Here is a 16,700-nt window from a genome sequence, read left to right as displayed (position 1 = left end):
TTATCTTATGCATAATTATCTCAGAAATTATTTTATTATATCATCTCATTATTTCTACTAATATAGTAGCTCCTGGAATATGTAAACTCTGTTTATCAGATGGGGATCTTCAATCTTAGCTGTACCATGTTTAAAACTGGTGAAAGTGTAGCAGTGTAAAAACTTTATAATCAGCACAGAACTTGGTTCACTTAAGATTTCACAGAATACCAGACAGATAAGAATATGAAAATGAAACATTTCTCAGGTACTACTTTCATTCCATCAGTACAGCCAAGAAATAATTCACTGCTCAGCAAGAAATACAGCATTACCCTGTGCTGGAATTTTTAATATTGCCATCAAAATAAAGCCTTAAATGAATTCTCAAGGTACAGGCATAGCCCCAATTTACTGAACATTTCCACACTCTCCTCTTCTGTAAAAAGAGACGACAAGAACCTATGGTCTGTACTTCAAGGCCAAAAGAGCCATATGGCATGAGAACTCAATTGCTGGCAAGCCAGAAAAGCCAGCACAAAGTCATGCTTGAGCTGCAGAGTCTCAGCTTTGCAACCAGAGAGAAACTTCTGCAAGCTCTATTGCTATACTCTCCCTGCACATGACTTTTCACCATAAACACATTTTATAGGGTGTTCTGTGTTTTTGTGAGCACCACAAAACCACCACAAAAGCATGCCACATGAACCATCCTCATTCATTTTATTACCATTAACTTGTTCTGTTTCATTGTGCATATTTAATAGGGGGAAAAATGGTATAGAATGACTGGTCACAAAAACCTCCCATAGAGACAACACAAATCTGTTCCCCTCTTGACTATGTGATTTCTTTATCTTTTTAGCCACTTGAAGTAACAGCTTGGGAGAGGATACGGTGTTCTATGTAACTGGCTCTTCCCTTGAGTAAATTCTGCTGCTCTCCTTTGCAGAGAGCAAGAAACCAAGACTTGGTAATACAAGAGAACTTTACGTGATTTTATTTTCAGAATGTTTCTGATACGTGCCTATACTGTTTTCAATGTGAAAGCATACCTTGAATGCAGGATGTCTCCACTCTTGACCTTTTACAAAGGTTTTATAGCCACCCTTAGGATTTCCCTGCAAGAGACTTGGACAGAAAGATGAGCCCACCACCCATCCTTACTGACTCAGCAGAGCTTGGTTATCAGGAGAAATCAGCTAGCTCCCTAGTTATGTTTTCAATCATAAAACTCTGTTCATGTGAGAAGCAGTCCCTTCAAGGTAAAAACAGCCCATTCACAGCAGAATGAGAGATGTCAATCTAACACAAAGTTGAGAAAATTAAATGTCATGGACAATAAAATGCAGAGCTGACAACAAAGGATCCAATGAAAGGAATCAGAAAGGACTGCATGACAAGACAAGAAATCTCTAAATAAACATGATGAATAAAAGAAATCTAAACATATATGATGATGAAAAATGTGTGGAAAAATAAATCTGATCCCTCTGCTAAGGAGTGATGGGACAAAGAAGTAAGTAACAGGGTCTGAAAAGCATTTAATTTCCTGAGGTCAGTCTCCTGTAATAATAAAGTTATCACTCCAAAGTTACACCTGCGGGTAATCAACATATGCAGTCCTAACAAAGTTCCAATTCTGAAAAGGCTTATAAATCCCAAATTATAACAGATGTTCAACAGATCCCTCAAAATAAACTGTACCAGAAATGTCCAAACCACAGGCCCCTGCTGAACTATAACAGAACACTTGCAATTCATGCAACGTTCCCTTAACATTTTAAGATATTCATGGAATTGGTAGAAATTGCTAAAATTTATATTCATTATTTTAATTTCAGGACTTTCCTAGTAGTAAACTCAACCAGATAATTAAAGGCTCATTGTTGACCTCCCTATAAATGAGACAGAACTAAGAATAAACACATGAGACTCTGAGTTCTGCTAAAAATGCACTAAACATATCTTCTCCTTTCAATTCAGAAACAACCCATCAATTAAAAGACTGGCAGTAGATCAGAGTATCTGCTTGCAAGCCCAAAACAGTCTAAAGTGTGACAAAAGTGCCACAACCAGAGCCTGCTGTTGTTTTTACAAAAATTCTGCAATATCAGAGCTCTAAATATCCCCTGTGCAGTCAGAGAATGAGACAGACCATAGAAAATGCTTGGCTTTAGATGTAGAAAAACCCATAAATGTTTTTAATGTCTTATTAAGGCACACAGATCAAAATCTGAAGAGTTAGGAAACTTCTCATCTCCCTCACAGTCCCTACAAACTACTTATTACCTAAAGAACTCTTTTGCATCCCACTTGAAATTTATGCCCACAGATGACAAACCTTCCACTTTGCACAGCTGCTGGGGTTCCTCCAAGCTTACCTTCACAAGCTTCATCTCATGGCAAAAGTCCAACAGTGAAGGAAAATAAAACTCTATGTCCTTTCTCTCATCTTCCCTTATGTTCTTCACAAAAAGGAGAGCACTCAGCTTGGCTACTATGACAAATAGTCAACCTCAATTAAGTTGCCATCACATTTGAAAGACTGGGACCATTTCCATTTCACTACACATCCTCCTACAGCTTGGATAAAAAGCAGTACTATGTTCCAGGATCCAGATATTTCAAAGACAACCTGATCCAATGAAAAAAAGCTTTACCCATGTCCCCTCCACTAATGGCAAATTCACAAAAATAGGCATTCAAGGATGGAACAAGCCTTTAGGAACATAAAACATGATCACATGTAGTGTGATTTGCCTTTAGGGCCAGAAAGGCAAAGTGTTAGTTTACTCACTCAAAATTGAGAGCAATTAAACTGTAGTAAACAACAGTGACCAAATATGTCAGGAGATGAGTTTTAAAGAAATACTAAAAATAACTGACAATTGTTAATTGTAGGAAAATAAAGACAGGACATTAAAATCCGTGTACCCTTTTCACTGGAAAAAAAAAAGCACATTTACTATCCTTCTGTTAGTGCTGCAGACAGACTAGGTAGATCCTTCTCTATACAGAGTACCATTCACTTAATCTGAATTTAAAATGCAGTACTTACAGCTAATAAACTAATCATTGTTTTTTGCATTATTTAAATTAAGTTGATAACCCAACTCTCTGTTACTTGGAGCTTTTGCTTTGAATCAGAGTCAAAATATTATGCTAAAAAGAAAACCCCACTTCTGCCAGTTTTTTTGGCAGAGAAACAACTCACGCAAATGTGGGAAAAGTTTTCCTTCCCCCTTCCCACTAACTTGGTTAACATGGTTCTTCACATGAGTCAAAGCCATATCCCTCTACAACCACACAATGTAAAAGGAGTTTTGGAAGCAAACTCGAATTTTAAAGGGTTACATATGTTCTAACCCAGGGCTATCTTTGCTATGAACACGTCCACGGGTACTTGAGAAGTGAAAATCCCCTTTAAAACAGACATTCTCACTAAAGTACAATTGGGTCATCATGCCTTTTTGCTGCCTTGCATTTTGCTGCTCTCCTCCACCACAAAGCCATCTTGTCCTAAAACAGCTCCTGCAAAGTATTGAAAAATACCAGACAAGAATATAATGTACAATTTCAAGGACTCATTCAATTCCTATTATTTCAATATCAATAGAAACTATTTACCAATATTATCAGTACCTGCAAGTACTTAAAGTATTAAGTAAGGCATTATTAGGAGTTGCCTGTACACCTCTCTTCCAATGAAACAGAGATCTTTATGTGGAAGCCAGGAGACTGCCCAGATAGTTTTTGTGAACAGAGTTACAGAAAAAATACACTGAAAGCACAATTTATCATGGGGATATAAATCACACAGCTTAGTTTGCAATTCTCAGCACATTTCAAGTGTTCTGATATACCTGACTTCAGAAGGAAGTCTTCACCTTTCAAGTCCCAAAGGAGTTACACAAAAAGTGGACAAAGCATATCTTTTTGAGAAGATGGCTTTGCTAGTTGCAAGTTCAAGCAAAATGGGGAAAAAAAAATATATGTACCTTGCTCTTCTGAAATCCAAACCTGCAACACTGCACTTCCTCACTCATATTCCTCACTTTCATGAACAGGTCCATGAAAACCAACAGCACTGAACTCTCACATGCTAAGTGGTTGTTGAACTGAGAAGGTACAAAAAACTCCCTTTATTCAGCACAGCAGGAGGGACTCCATTCAACTTCCCTTTGAAGTTGGTCAAGAGTACTTCCACTAGCTTTCCAAGAGCTGAGTCTGACTACAACTAGAGTAAATATTTATTCCTGAATACTTACTATTTCCTCATTTGTTAACCCCAATGTGAAAAATCACACAAAGAATGAAAAGTGAATTGTCTAAATTCTGTATATAAAACACAAGAAGAGTGAGACACCGTCATAAGGTTTTTACCTTACATTTTTTCAGTTATAAGGCCAACAGGTAGTTCTTCCTTATTCTTGAGGAAAAGAAAAAACAAGGCTGAAAAAAATTACAGCTTTACTATCATCCTACTACTGGCTCCCAGAAAAGACAAAAGGATCAGAAGGCTCTATGAAAAACATGAGTGTAACAACTGAATGATAAAAAGCAGTGTAAATGCAAAAGGATGTAAAATGAAAAGACTAACTAAATTAGTAAGTTTTAGTGAATGGCCTACATTTTCTATAGGCTGCCTATCTAGACAATTTATTTTCTTCACCTGCATTTTGCTGAAGCTCCAATTAGAAAGTCTGCTATACATATACAAAATCACGTTCAGAAAACTCTTCAAGAAGCTTTGCAGTCCTGAAGCCACTTTGTACCAGAAAGAAATTAATAAAACTATAAATTGAAGGTATGAGAAACCCAGTTAAGATGCCTGGCATTACATTTTCTAAACAGAAAGGGTAAAATTACTCACTCTGTTTTTCAACATCCCTTTCATGTAAGTACTTTTGGGAACAGTGCAAAGAGGGAGGAAAGAAAAAAATTAATGGAGTCAGGCAGACTGTAACAAAACAGTCCTGGGAAAAGGGTTCTAGCAGGTACTGCTGTCTTACCAGTGGATTGCAAATACCAAATTTCAATTCCCTTCTGAAACAACAAAGACATCCATAGAGCTACAATAAATGCAAACACTACACTACACCACACAATGCAACAGCAGGTGTGCACTATTTATATAAGCAAATCCAACAGATGAACAAAACATCTTCAAGAGAAATGCACAGTAACACGTCACAAAAAGAAAGTGCAGATGGTACAGGAACAGAAGCGGCTATTTGTCTCTGGACAGTTCTAGTTTCACTGCTGTTCTATAGGCTTATGTTTTTCAGTAGGCTTACATTCTTCACAAAGGAGAAGACCAAGTAATTAATATTTTTTTCCTTCAAATCTTGGCTTCCCAAATTAAACTGGCTGTTTCACAAACCTGAAAGTTGCTCCTCATTGTGGCAGCAGGGAGATTTTGATCACTAAATTTATGTATAGACATGTTTGGTACTATGTAAAAGTAAATTAACTCACCCAGATGTTCAGATAAGTATAGAAGTACATAAATGCCACTGGAGCTATGGCATATGGCATTAACAGTGAAACATTTAATCTTGTAAATCTCAAAGCAACAGGAATTGTTGTTTTGATAATCAATTGATCCATTTACATATTTTTCCTGTTTGGTGTAACATAGCTGTATGGCCAAAAACAAAAGCATATAGTCCTTTACTAGAAGGTGCTTATGCACCTAAGACACACTTGTTACCTAGCACTCCTCCGACAAAAACCAGTTGAACAAACCCTAGCTGTACCCACCTTTTGCTTATCACTTTGTGCATTACACTTTCTTACTTCCCACCTTAACACTCATACACATTATTTTTTCTTCACTTCCTTCAGAAAGCTGAGTGTGATGTTGAGTGTTCAAAGCAAAGAGGATGTTTAAAAAAATTCTACCAATAAGACAAAATGAGTATCAGACAGAGCCACACATATATCCTGAATGCACCTTTGCAAGTTGTATTATTCACTGAATTCAACAACCCCCAGCCAAATGATCCCTACTGGCAACAATATTCTGCCGACTTCCATTAAATGCAGACCAAGAAAAGCATATTGCTCCCAAACACAGGCTCCTTCTCTCCTAGGTCAAAGAATGAAGGAATAAACCATTACTACAGGTTGTTAGCAATTTGATTGAAAAGATAGAAAGACAACTGTTTCAGCAAGTGATTTGTGTTGGGCTCTCTGCCCTGCCAGCACCCGCTGTGTTCTGCAAGCTCAGCTGAAGTGGCTGCAGCCCCAGAAATACGTGACAGCGTTACTTACTTACTGCTGCCGAGAAGTGTACGTGTACCAAATGTAACAAACTGGGTTACCAGAACAGCCAGGCTGCACACCCAGATGACACAAATTCCCTCCCTTCTCCTTTGTCAGAGTGCTCTCAGGTATCCTGACACTACTGAAGGGAAATGGCATTTACACAGTACAATCTATTGCTGCAGCAGCTCATGTGCTAACACACCTGCAAGTCACCGTGAGGGGCCAAGGGCTCCAGGCTGGAGTCGCCAGCTGTAACATTAAACATCGCATCCCTGTGACACACTACAAAGTAGGGGTGTGGGCAGATTCTCAATTTTCAGCAGTAGTTTTTCAGGCTCATCTAGGATCAGCTCCCAAGCACTGAATGATGGGGAACAGGGCTGTGGATGGGAGGAAAGTTTCCAAATGCCTCCTGCTATCAGTCCCATTCAGAAGAACCCAAAAAATATTAAGCTGTGAGCTACAAAGAGCTCGTGAACTAATACATTTTGGAATATGTACAGAAAATGAAAATGTTTCCCTTTTGCACAGAGCTCTGCAACGGCTTGAGTACAAAATGGCACTATGATAACACTATCTGAAGCTGTCCGACTTCAGAAAACGCATTAGAGGAACACTAAGCTGCCTCTTCGACCAAGTCTCTCTTTTACCAGTGACATTTCAATGGGAAGAGCAGAAAATGGTTTGAGACACAGCCACCGTGGAACGAACACACTGAACCACCTTGCCAGCATTCCCGCAATCCGGAGGTCTCTCTCGGAGCAAAGTGTTGATTTTTCCGGTGCGCCTGAAACCCTCCAACACAACTTCTGCCATTTAAAGCCCCGTGGAGCGGCAGAGTGCGGACAGGCTCCTGCGGCCGCGGCAGGACAGCAGGACACAGGGTTCGGGTGGCGCGGCGTTCCACGGCGGAGCGAGAGCCGCGCCACCCCCGCCCGCCGCCGGGCAGGGAGGGCGCGCCGCGGCCACCGCCCGCTCCGCTCCCCTCCCGCTACTCACCCCCGCGACCGGCCGGACCGGAGCGACGGCGGCAAAGTCCGGCGGCGGCAGGCGGCGGCGGCCGCGGCACATCAGGACGATCAGGGTGCCCAGCGCGGCGGCAGCGGCGGCGCAGCCCACGTAGAGGGCGAGGCGGAGCAGCAGCAGCGCCAGGCACGGCGGCCCGCCGCCCCCCGCCTCGGCCCGTTCCTGACCCAGGTGGACGACAGACACAGCCAGGAGCCCCAGTCCCGCCGCCAGCACGAAGCGGGATGAGCCGGGATCCTCGTCCTCCTCGTCTTCCGCCGCCTCCTCCTCGCCGCCGCCGACCACGGCCCGTGCGAGCCCAGCGGGCCGGGGGCGGCGGCCCCCGCCGCCTCGGGCTGCCCGGCCGTGATGCTAGCGCTGTCGGCACCGGGGAACATGCTGCTCCTGGCGCCGCTGGGAGCAAGCGCATCTCCCGCCGCGGCAGCCCCCTGCGAAGGTCGCCGCTCCCGGGGCCCCCCCTCTCCTCCGCCGCCGCCGCCGCCTCCTTCGCCGCCCGCCGCCGCCACTGGCACCGCTGCGGCCGCCGGGGGAGCCGGAGCTCATGCCCAGCGGCAGGAGGGTGCCGGAGGCGGGGGCGGTGCCTGCCGGGCGGGCGGGCCCGGGACATGTGCGCCTGCCGCACCGCCCCACGGCGGGGCTCGGCCGGACCGTTTGGTACCGTGTTGTGACCCGGGTTCTCCGCTGGGGCGGGGTTGGAGGTGTCCCCAGGCGCTGGCCAGGGAACGGGTACGCTCGGACGAAGCGAGGGGAATCCTCGCCGGCTGCAGTGCGGAGTTTGGCTCCGCGGAAAGCCACGGAAAGCCTCCCCGCCGCGGGGACTGTAGCACGGAGGGCGGCGGCTAGGCCCAGAGGGACCCGGCATGATCAGACCGGGTCATCGAGGCCCTAGCCAGAGCTCAGGACAAAAGCCTTGGCGTGCGGCATCTCAGAGATCCGGACACCCTCCTGAGTCTGGGCGGTATGCACCCCTCTGATCAGCCAAAGGAAGTCATAAATTACTGGAGTTCAGAAATAAAACGTTGATTGAACAGTGATGAAAATTGTACAACAGTGATTCTAAAAAAAAACACAGTCTCACCATCCCAAGAGAAGCATGCCAGCCCTCCTGTCAGTACCCTCCCTCCGTTGTATGTTTTATATCTGTTTGTGGTAGATCTGAGAAAAAGTTCCTGGAAGGGCACAAGGCTTGCCATATTTCAGCTGTGCTTGGGACACATGCTCATCTTGCCATACGTGCGGCACGGCTACAGCTCCACCAAATTTGTCTGCTCATAGCAGCTACTGAGCACAGCTGGATTGGGAGGCCTTGATCTCTTCAGAGTGTTGTCTGCAAAAATCAGCTTCATTACCCAGTGTGCAACAAGCCAATAATTACACACTCAAGAGAGACATTAACTACTTATTTCAGAGTTGTGCCTGGGTGCTCAGTGGTATTCAACAAATCAAGCATACCAAATATCAAAACTTTTTACTATTTATACATCTTAGCAAACAAAGGAATTAGTGTTCATTGTCTACAAGTTTCATAGTTCTCTTATTAATTAGTATTGTATCCTCCATTGGCCAATGATTTTCTCGTTTCCTGTGCTAATCAGTCTGTATGCTCAGCCTTCTTTTGATTTGGTGAATTTCTTGGGTCAGTGGTCCTTGAATCAGTGGTTGTGATCTCCCTCTGCAGGAATTACCTTTTATCAAATTTGAACTGATTTCAGCACAATTGCTGAGTTAGGTTTATTAGTTTCTTCCTCACCTTGGGAGTTCTGCCAAATGTCCATGTGTCCCATAAATTCTTCATTCTTTGTGCCCACCATCAGTGGTACATCCTTTTCCCCAAGCTTTGTTAACCTCCCCCTAGGTTTGAGATCACTGAAGCACGTCAAACCCTAAACATTAACAGTGCAATTCCACCAACAAGTAATTTGTTTTTCTAACACATGGACATCACTTAGAGCTTGCTTTTTAGCTATCTGTTTCAAGGATTATATCTCACTTCTTCTTGATTAGTCTTGAAAGTATACAAAGATCAAACATAAAAGGGCATCCTTTCTTAAGAGAATTTTTACATAGTCCACATTTTACAGCCACACTATGCAAAAGTGGATTTACAGGCATTTACTAATGGGCTTCATTTTAAGAATAGATACCTGTAAACTCTATAGTAGCGTTTAGAGATAGAAGTGTATTGGTGAGCAGCTGGTAAGATTGCCACTGCTCTATCAGTTGAGGTGTAAAAAAAAAAAAAAGCCCTGAATTTTACATTTTAAACACAGTTATTGTTGCAGAGGTTGGAGTAGTGATTTATTTATTCGTGCTTTCTAAAAAATGTTACTTCTGTCAAATGAACTCCAGTACTCTACTACCCAGATGAAGAAAAGAAACAAATACCAATGCTCTGTTCTTGTGAGTATTTACATTTCCTTATAACTTCTACAGTGCAATAAAGCAGCATCTATAAAACAGACACCCAACTTCCCTGAGTGTCTGCAATGCTAAGCAAGCCAGGACACTGAGCATGAATAGTGCAGGTGTCCAAAAGTCTGTTAGAGCCCTGGAACAGCACTTGTAATAGGGAATTGTGTGTCAGTTCATGGTGCAGAACTGCAATGGAAACGGGCACAGAACAGCACGGAGCTAGTCAGGGTTTTGAGTTACAACAAATGTTTTACTCCATTACAATATTTTCTAAGCTGTTTCTAACTTAACTCAGAGTGTCTCATGGTCTGGTGTCCATATATACTTGCCTGTGTGTATCAGAGGTTTGCAAAACAATGCATTTCCTCTCAAAATCACAAAAAAGTGGTTATGAAGTGATTTTAGGGCCCCTGTTGGTCACTGATCAAAGGAGACACTGATCCTGAATCTGATCCAAAGTCCTTACAGTAACTTAGTCCTTAGTAGGATAAAATATATAATTCTATTACAATTTGTTCTATTTAGTGGATATTAAGTTGCACAAAATCCTTTTAAATGCTAGTTCAGACAATTCACAGAGTACCCAAAATCGATTATTTAAGTAACATGTCTAATGTGATTAAAGATAAAAATCATCATATTATAACAGTGAAAATACTATTGCAATGGCAGTCCTTTCCCATGTGAATTACTATGTGGTAAAACATCCTGATGATTCACTGAAGGGCTTTGGGACCAGGGTTTTTTTCAATACATAAGACCATTAAAATCAGCAGAAATTCTTGCAGAGTGAAAGCTTTTGGATAAGGCCCAACAAGCCAGAAGGTTTCTTATAAAGTTATTATATTCTCATCAGGTAGAAAATAGAAAACAAATATCCATTTCCCAGCGCACACTTTACTCATCAAAGATTTCAGAATATCCAGGACTTTGGACTAAGTTCAAGATCTACTCTGGGATCTTTATTAAGATCCACGCAAGAAACCAGACAGAGACCTACTGCAAATGCATTCAGGAAACTGCCTGGGCCACTGGCAAAGCTACTTAAGGGAATTGAATTTTTAAATTAACCCGAAGCAAAGCATATAATGTTGATAGTCCTGTGTAAACAGAGAGTATTTTCTTACAGTATTAATTCTCAGAAGTGGAGAGGAAGATTAAAAAACCAAACCTACCTGCAATAATAATTAGTCCTGCAGTGCTTATGCATAAAGCCACTTTTTGTCTGAATGACTAATCCCACCTATTTTAGCTAGGATTTACACATCATACCCTGAATTAGATATGTCTAAATCAACTCAAGTGTGTATCCATAGAGCTAGAAGAAGATTTGATTATTTTTATTTTAGCTCTTAATAAGTTTCTATTAATTTTCAACCTGAGGCACAATTCCTAATATTTTAGATGATATCCTAGCTCTACTGAAGTTAATAGCAATTTTCAAGTTTACCTAACTGTTATTTGAACTTCCCCTTTTGTACTTTAAAAATTACTTTTCTGTACAAGACAAAAGGACTTCAGTGAGGTCAGTTTTCTGAACTGGGGATTACTATAGGCTCTTTCTCTAACTACTCAGTCATAGAACTAGTTCATGAAAAAAGAGATTCAAATTCTACCTTATCCAAGCATTACAGCAAATATCTTTCCTACAGAGATAAGAAAATTACTTATTTTAAAAGATAAATGATGTCTGATTTGCGGGAGGATTCAGCATCTTCACTGTTTTCCTCTGAGCTAGAAGTATAATTGATCTTTGTAACATAACCTAGAAAAAACCTCACTGATTTGAACAGTTTTGCAGCTGCCTTTAGTGACAATTGTTCAACTTGCCCCTTCACAGTACTGCAAACTTTAAACTTCAATGAATTTGCACTTTCAAAAGTTTAGGCAAGATTAAAATGAATACTTTTCCTGTAGGCTTTTTCACATTTGATTTCTGTTTTGTCATCCTTTCTAGCACTTCCATTGCTATAAAAGGACAAAAACAACTTATGGCTTCTCAATTAAAACAAAAAAATGTTACATTATAGGCAAAAAAGAGGTCTGTATAGTGCTTGTGTAGTTTATATTTTTAGCATACTTACAACTTTGAATTAATTACTTGCTTTTTTATAACGGCTGTGGTGCTGCATTGCAGTTACAGTCATACTAGGAGTTTATAGAAATTTCTAATGTTCAGAGCACAAAACCAAGAACTGCTTGTGAACTTGTAAACCTGGTGATAAACCAGGAAAACCTGAATAACACTGATAGAAGCAATCACAGGAAACCTAGAGCAAGAGAAATGGAAATTGGATGTTATACTTCTCAGTATCTTAAATGTACAAAATATGTAAGTTGCACTAATATTACCTGATTTCAATTTTTGCTACACCTTTTAAGACAGTGGTGTTGTATTTTGCATATTTGCAGTCAGGAATTTGACAGACAGGAAAAAATGACAAAAGCACCTATTCAGTGTCCAATGTCAGGAACCTCACATGGAGAGGTCAGCAAAGGCTCAGCATTTTGTAGCATGTTTTCCAAGTACAGTTTCCATTAATTTCAGCTGCAGTTGTCACTATTCAACATTTCAACAGTGAACTGAGAGAGGTGCCAGAAAAATAAGAAGGAAACACAGGACAAGCATAAAAATTTAGTCAATGTAGTTTGTGGAACCTGCATTAAACATTGTATAGCACAAGAGGACTTGACTCTGGTTAATTTAGACATGTTCAGTTGTATTATTCAAGAGATTTCTTTATTTTCTTGTATTGTTCTGACATATTTGCTATATGCATTTTTAAAAATGTGTGTGTATGCACACATACATCCATACATACATGCCTATGTGTATGTGCCAAGTGAAATAGGACAATATATACACTAGTTGATTTGGCTGCACAGCCCTGATTTAATTAAAAATTCAATATGCTCAGCAAAAAATGTGATCATGTCATTAAATCTCTTTCCTGATGAACAATGGGGCCAAAGTAAAGCTTAATTTTGTATGTTGAATATGTGGATCAGTAATCTGGAAGTCTTTCTTGTCACATAATTCTTTCCTTCATTGTTAAAAAGTAACTTTGCTATTATTAAGATATGATATGGCAACTGATCTCTGAAACAGCTGTAACCTTTCCCATCCTTACACAGGACACTACCACTTCTCGGGGGCAGATCACCAGCAAGTAATCACCACTTACCTACTCAGTGCCAGAAGTAATGAAACTGCCTGAAGTTTCAGTTTATACTGAAATTCAAGGTAGCTTGGGGAAGGGTCCAGATCCAACCTCAAATATTTGGATGAGGCTTCCCTAGAAGTCCTCCAGATAAGTTGTCCCTTTCCATTTCCTCAGGATACATCGCCCAGTGCTGCAACCCTGGAACGATAATGTAGGGGCACATCACACTGACCTCTGGTCCTGTGGCCTTAATATGGGCACCATCACCTTAAGGTAGCTCACAATCCCCTCAGCCTCGGGCACCGTTCACTCAGCCTGGGTCCCCCTCCAGTCCTTATTAGGCTGCCAGCACATCACCCAGGAATGCCATTATCCCAACCCAAGGCACCACCATCAAATTGATATGGGGCACTGTTACCCCAACATGAAAAACTCTCACCTCAGCATGGAGCCTCATTGTCTTAACCTAGGGCACAATAACCTCAGCCTGTGATTCTGTCACCCTGGAACCTCATGATCAAAATTTAGGGCAAATCACCTCAACTAGGGGCATTATTTCGTTAGCTTGGGGCCCCACTGCATCTCAGTGGGATTAAATTAGGAGCACTATCACCTTGGGGGCTCATTGCTTCCACCCAGCATGCCATTGTCTCAACTCAGAACTCCACTGCCACAGCTTGAGGCACAATCACCTGAGCACACAGATCCATCACCTCAGACTGGAGCAACATTGCTGCAACCTGGGGACCATCACCCCAACTTGGGGCACAGTCACCTCATCTTGGGGCCTCATGGCCTTAGTAAGAATCCCAGCTCCCTGCCCCCTTCCCACAGAACAAATAAGGGCAGGAGGGGACTGATGTCTGTACCAGAAGCGCTGGCTAGCAGGACTAGGAAAGTGATTCTTCCCCTGTGCTTGGCACTGTTAAGGCCACTACCTGAGAACTATGTCCTGTTCTGGACCTCCCAATTCAGGTAGGACATGAAGCACTGGAACAAGTTCAAAGAAGGGAAATGAAGCTGGTGAAAGGTCTGGAGCGCAGGTCTTAACAGGAAGAGCTGAGGGAACTGGGGTTGTTTAGCCTGGAAAAGAGGAGGTTCTGGGGAGACCTTATGGCTCTCTACAATTACCTGAAAGGAGGCTGCAACCAGGTGGAGATCGGCCACTTTTTCCAGGCAACCAGCGACAGGATTAAAGGACACAGTCTTAAACTGCGCCAGGGGACGCTTAGGTTGGACATTAGGCTGAGTTTCTTCACATAAAGGGTGATCAGATATTGGAACAGGCCGCTCAGGGAGGTGGTGGACCCACGGTCCCTGGAAGTGTTTCAGGAAAGACTGGATGTGGCACTTGGTGCCGTGGTCTGGTTGACACGGTGCTGCTCGGTCAGAGGCCGGAGGTTCACAGGTCTCTTCCAGTCTCCTAGTTTCCGTGTTTCTGTGGAGATCCCGCGCCTGAGGGGCCCCTCCCACGGGAGGTGCCGGCGGCCGGCTCCCTTCCCGCCCCGCTGAGGTGCCGCCTCTCCCCGCCCGGCGGCGCGCGGGGCGGCGGCGAGGGAGCGGCCTGGGCGCTGCGCTGCTCCCGCCTCCCCGGCTCTCTCCTCGCTCTCTCTCCTCCCGTGCCTGTGAGTATCTGCTCGGCTGCTTGCGCGGTTACCACAACAAAGCCGGGAGAAAGGGGCCAAGGGAGACACGGCAGCGGCCGCTGCTGCTTCTTCCGGGGGCTGCCGGCCGGCTGATGGGGCCTGCGGTGCCTCTTCCTCGCCACGGAAGGTGCCTGCAGGGCGGTTGGGGGCGGTTGGGCACGACGGGCATGTTCCTTCCCCGTCTGCGGTGATTTTTTTTCCCCAAACAAGGTGGGAGACATGTTTTGTTCGTGTGTACATATGCATTATTTTTAACCATTATATAATTTTAAAAATAATTTTGTTTTAATTAGCTGTCTTCCTACTGGCACCCCTGCGTGAGCGGCGCGCACGTAGGTATCCCCCGAGCGCGTCGTGCCTTTGCGGGGCTGGCGCTGGCGTTGGGCTGCCAGAGTTTGGCCGTGCCGCCCTGAGACGTGTGCTCCGCCCCACACCAGTGCCGGGCCTGCCCGATTTGCTCCTCGGGGAGGTTGGAAAAGAGGTGGGAGACTCCGTTCGGAGGCACCGGGCCTCGTTGTCGCCGTAGTGGTCGGCTTTGGGAGAGAGTTACGGTGTCTTGTGCGCTGCCCTTAAAGTTACCGCACTTTGAGAGACGCGTTGCAGTGATGCCCAGATAGCGTTCAGAGGGGTGTTTTGGTTGGGCTTAATTGGTGGGAATTAAGTCGCTTGGAATGGTTATTGCAAACAGCTTTCCTCGAGGGTGTTAATCATCGCAGGAGTCACGTTTTCCTCTGAACTCACGTGTAACTCCCCCTGCCCGGCACAGGGCTGTGTTCTGCAGTAATGGCTTCCAAAGTGGGGCTGTGGTTTGGAAAAATAACTAACCACCAAATCTCTTAGCCCCTCTGGATTGAGTTGGAATTCACAAATAAGGTGGTTCTGAAACCTGGGCTCCTGTAGCAGAGCAGAGTACTGAATTAATTTGAAAGAGACTCAGTGAGACGCTGCAACAAAATGCAATGTATGTTGTCTTGAAATTTGGGTTTTTTTCTGGAGTTTTCACAGCATTTTAAAACGTAGTTCAGCATGGTGTATGGCACAAATTAATTTAAAGTCATAGAATCTTTATGCCTGGCAGAAGTTTTTCCTTTTCAAGCAGTTTTTTGAAAACTGGTTTAATTATAGTATGCAAATACTTGCACTTTTATATTCTTACTATATAATAGAAATAAAAATCTAGTGTTTGCATTTGGACGTGTACATATTTTTAAAGTATGTGGTTAAAATTTCTATGCAGCATTCCTAAAAACAATGTGAGATGGAATGAATGTAACAGAAATAGCAGTGCTAAATTTCTTTTGTATCCCTTCTTTTGTCTGTAGTGAGATGCTCAATATATTGAATGGGATGCATTGTACACATTTTTGCTTCTTTGAAAAAATAGTTAATCCTCTTCCTTTGGAGAGAAAGTGATTGCTGGAATTGTCACTTGAGAGAGAACAAAGTTCCACAAAGTTAAATTCTTCAGTGGAGTTATTTGAAGACTAAAATGAAGTTGTTGTTGCTAAAAAATAAGCTTAAGAATGGGTTTGTGAAATAATTGGCATTTAAAAATATAGATGTCAGAGCTTTGGACTCTGCTTCTGGAATGCTTCAGGCGCTTCCAACACTTCTTCCTGCTTTGTCTGTTTGGTTGTTTCTGTAGTGCCTATGTTGTTCTTTTGGTTTTCTAAACCTAGGTAATACTTTAATGGTTTGGGATAGAAACCAGAGAAAATGACAAGTAATTTGGGGACATTCTGTTCCTTTTCTTGGAACTTAAAGCCATTATGACCTACTGGGATTTTTGTTCTGGTTTTGTGCTTGCCTGTTTTTAGAAGGGCATTCAGAAGGCCCTGTGTTTCTTCATAAGACTTACTTGGGCTCAGAGGGCCATCAGGACTGCTGAGCCCATTGAGACTTTGAATGCAATTGGCTGATTGGAAGGCTCAACCCAGGAACACCTAAAAGTGCAAATTCTGTAGGATGGGTAGCATGTGGTCAGCTGTGGCATAGGTGACAGGATCATCTACAAGCTTTTTAAGCCTTTTCAGATAACATAATACTACACCTGAAGCTTAGATGTAAGAATCCGAAAGCAAACTGGATCCTGGGTGAGTCTAGGTACCCCCAAAATTCATGGGAGATAGTCAGACTGTTACCTTACTGCTTCCACCAGAGCTGTTTCTTAAAGCTGTTTAATTCTTTGCTTTCTGATGTT

The 16,700-nt window shown here is 42.9% G+C and overlaps 2 protein-coding genes across 4 annotated transcripts in view; one reads left to right on the top strand and one right to left on the bottom strand.

Annotated features, from left to right (window-relative positions):
• SNX25 (sorting nexin 25) overlaps window positions 1–7,547 on the bottom strand; it is an 83,343-nt gene extending 75,796 nt beyond the window's left edge. Inside the window, exon 1 of one of the 2 annotated variants that reach the window (XM_041427882.1) lies at window positions 7,252–7,547. In XM_041427882.1, the coding sequence (XP_041283816.1) occupies window positions 7,252–7,323 (72 nt within the window). In that variant the 5' untranslated portion in view covers window positions 7,324–7,547. The remainder of the gene's footprint in view (window positions 1–7,251) is intronic. The other variant, XM_041427881.1, reaches the window with a different exon arrangement.
• A 6,833-nt stretch (window positions 7,548–14,380) lies between these two features.
• Window positions 14,381–16,700, top strand: part of CFAP97 (cilia and flagella associated protein 97) — a 30,997-nt gene continuing 28,677 nt past the window's right edge. The window contains exon 1 of one of the 2 annotated variants that reach the window (XM_041427794.1): window positions 14,381–14,479. The gene's annotated coding sequence lies outside the window, so the exon portion shown is untranslated. Of the gene's footprint in view, window positions 14,480–14,659; window positions 14,711–16,700 lie in introns of those variants that run through there. The other variant, XM_041427795.1, reaches the window with a different exon arrangement.

This window comes from Onychostruthus taczanowskii, unplaced genomic scaffold (assembly GCF_017590055.1).
Source record: "Onychostruthus taczanowskii isolate IOZ18803 unplaced genomic scaffold, ASM1759005v1 scaffold12, whole genome shotgun sequence".
NCBI classification, from domain to species: domain Eukaryota; kingdom Metazoa; phylum Chordata; class Aves; order Passeriformes; family Passeridae; genus Onychostruthus; species Onychostruthus taczanowskii.
Note: the sequence above shows the minus strand (reverse complement) of the source record. Positions and strands in the feature narration are given on the sequence as shown.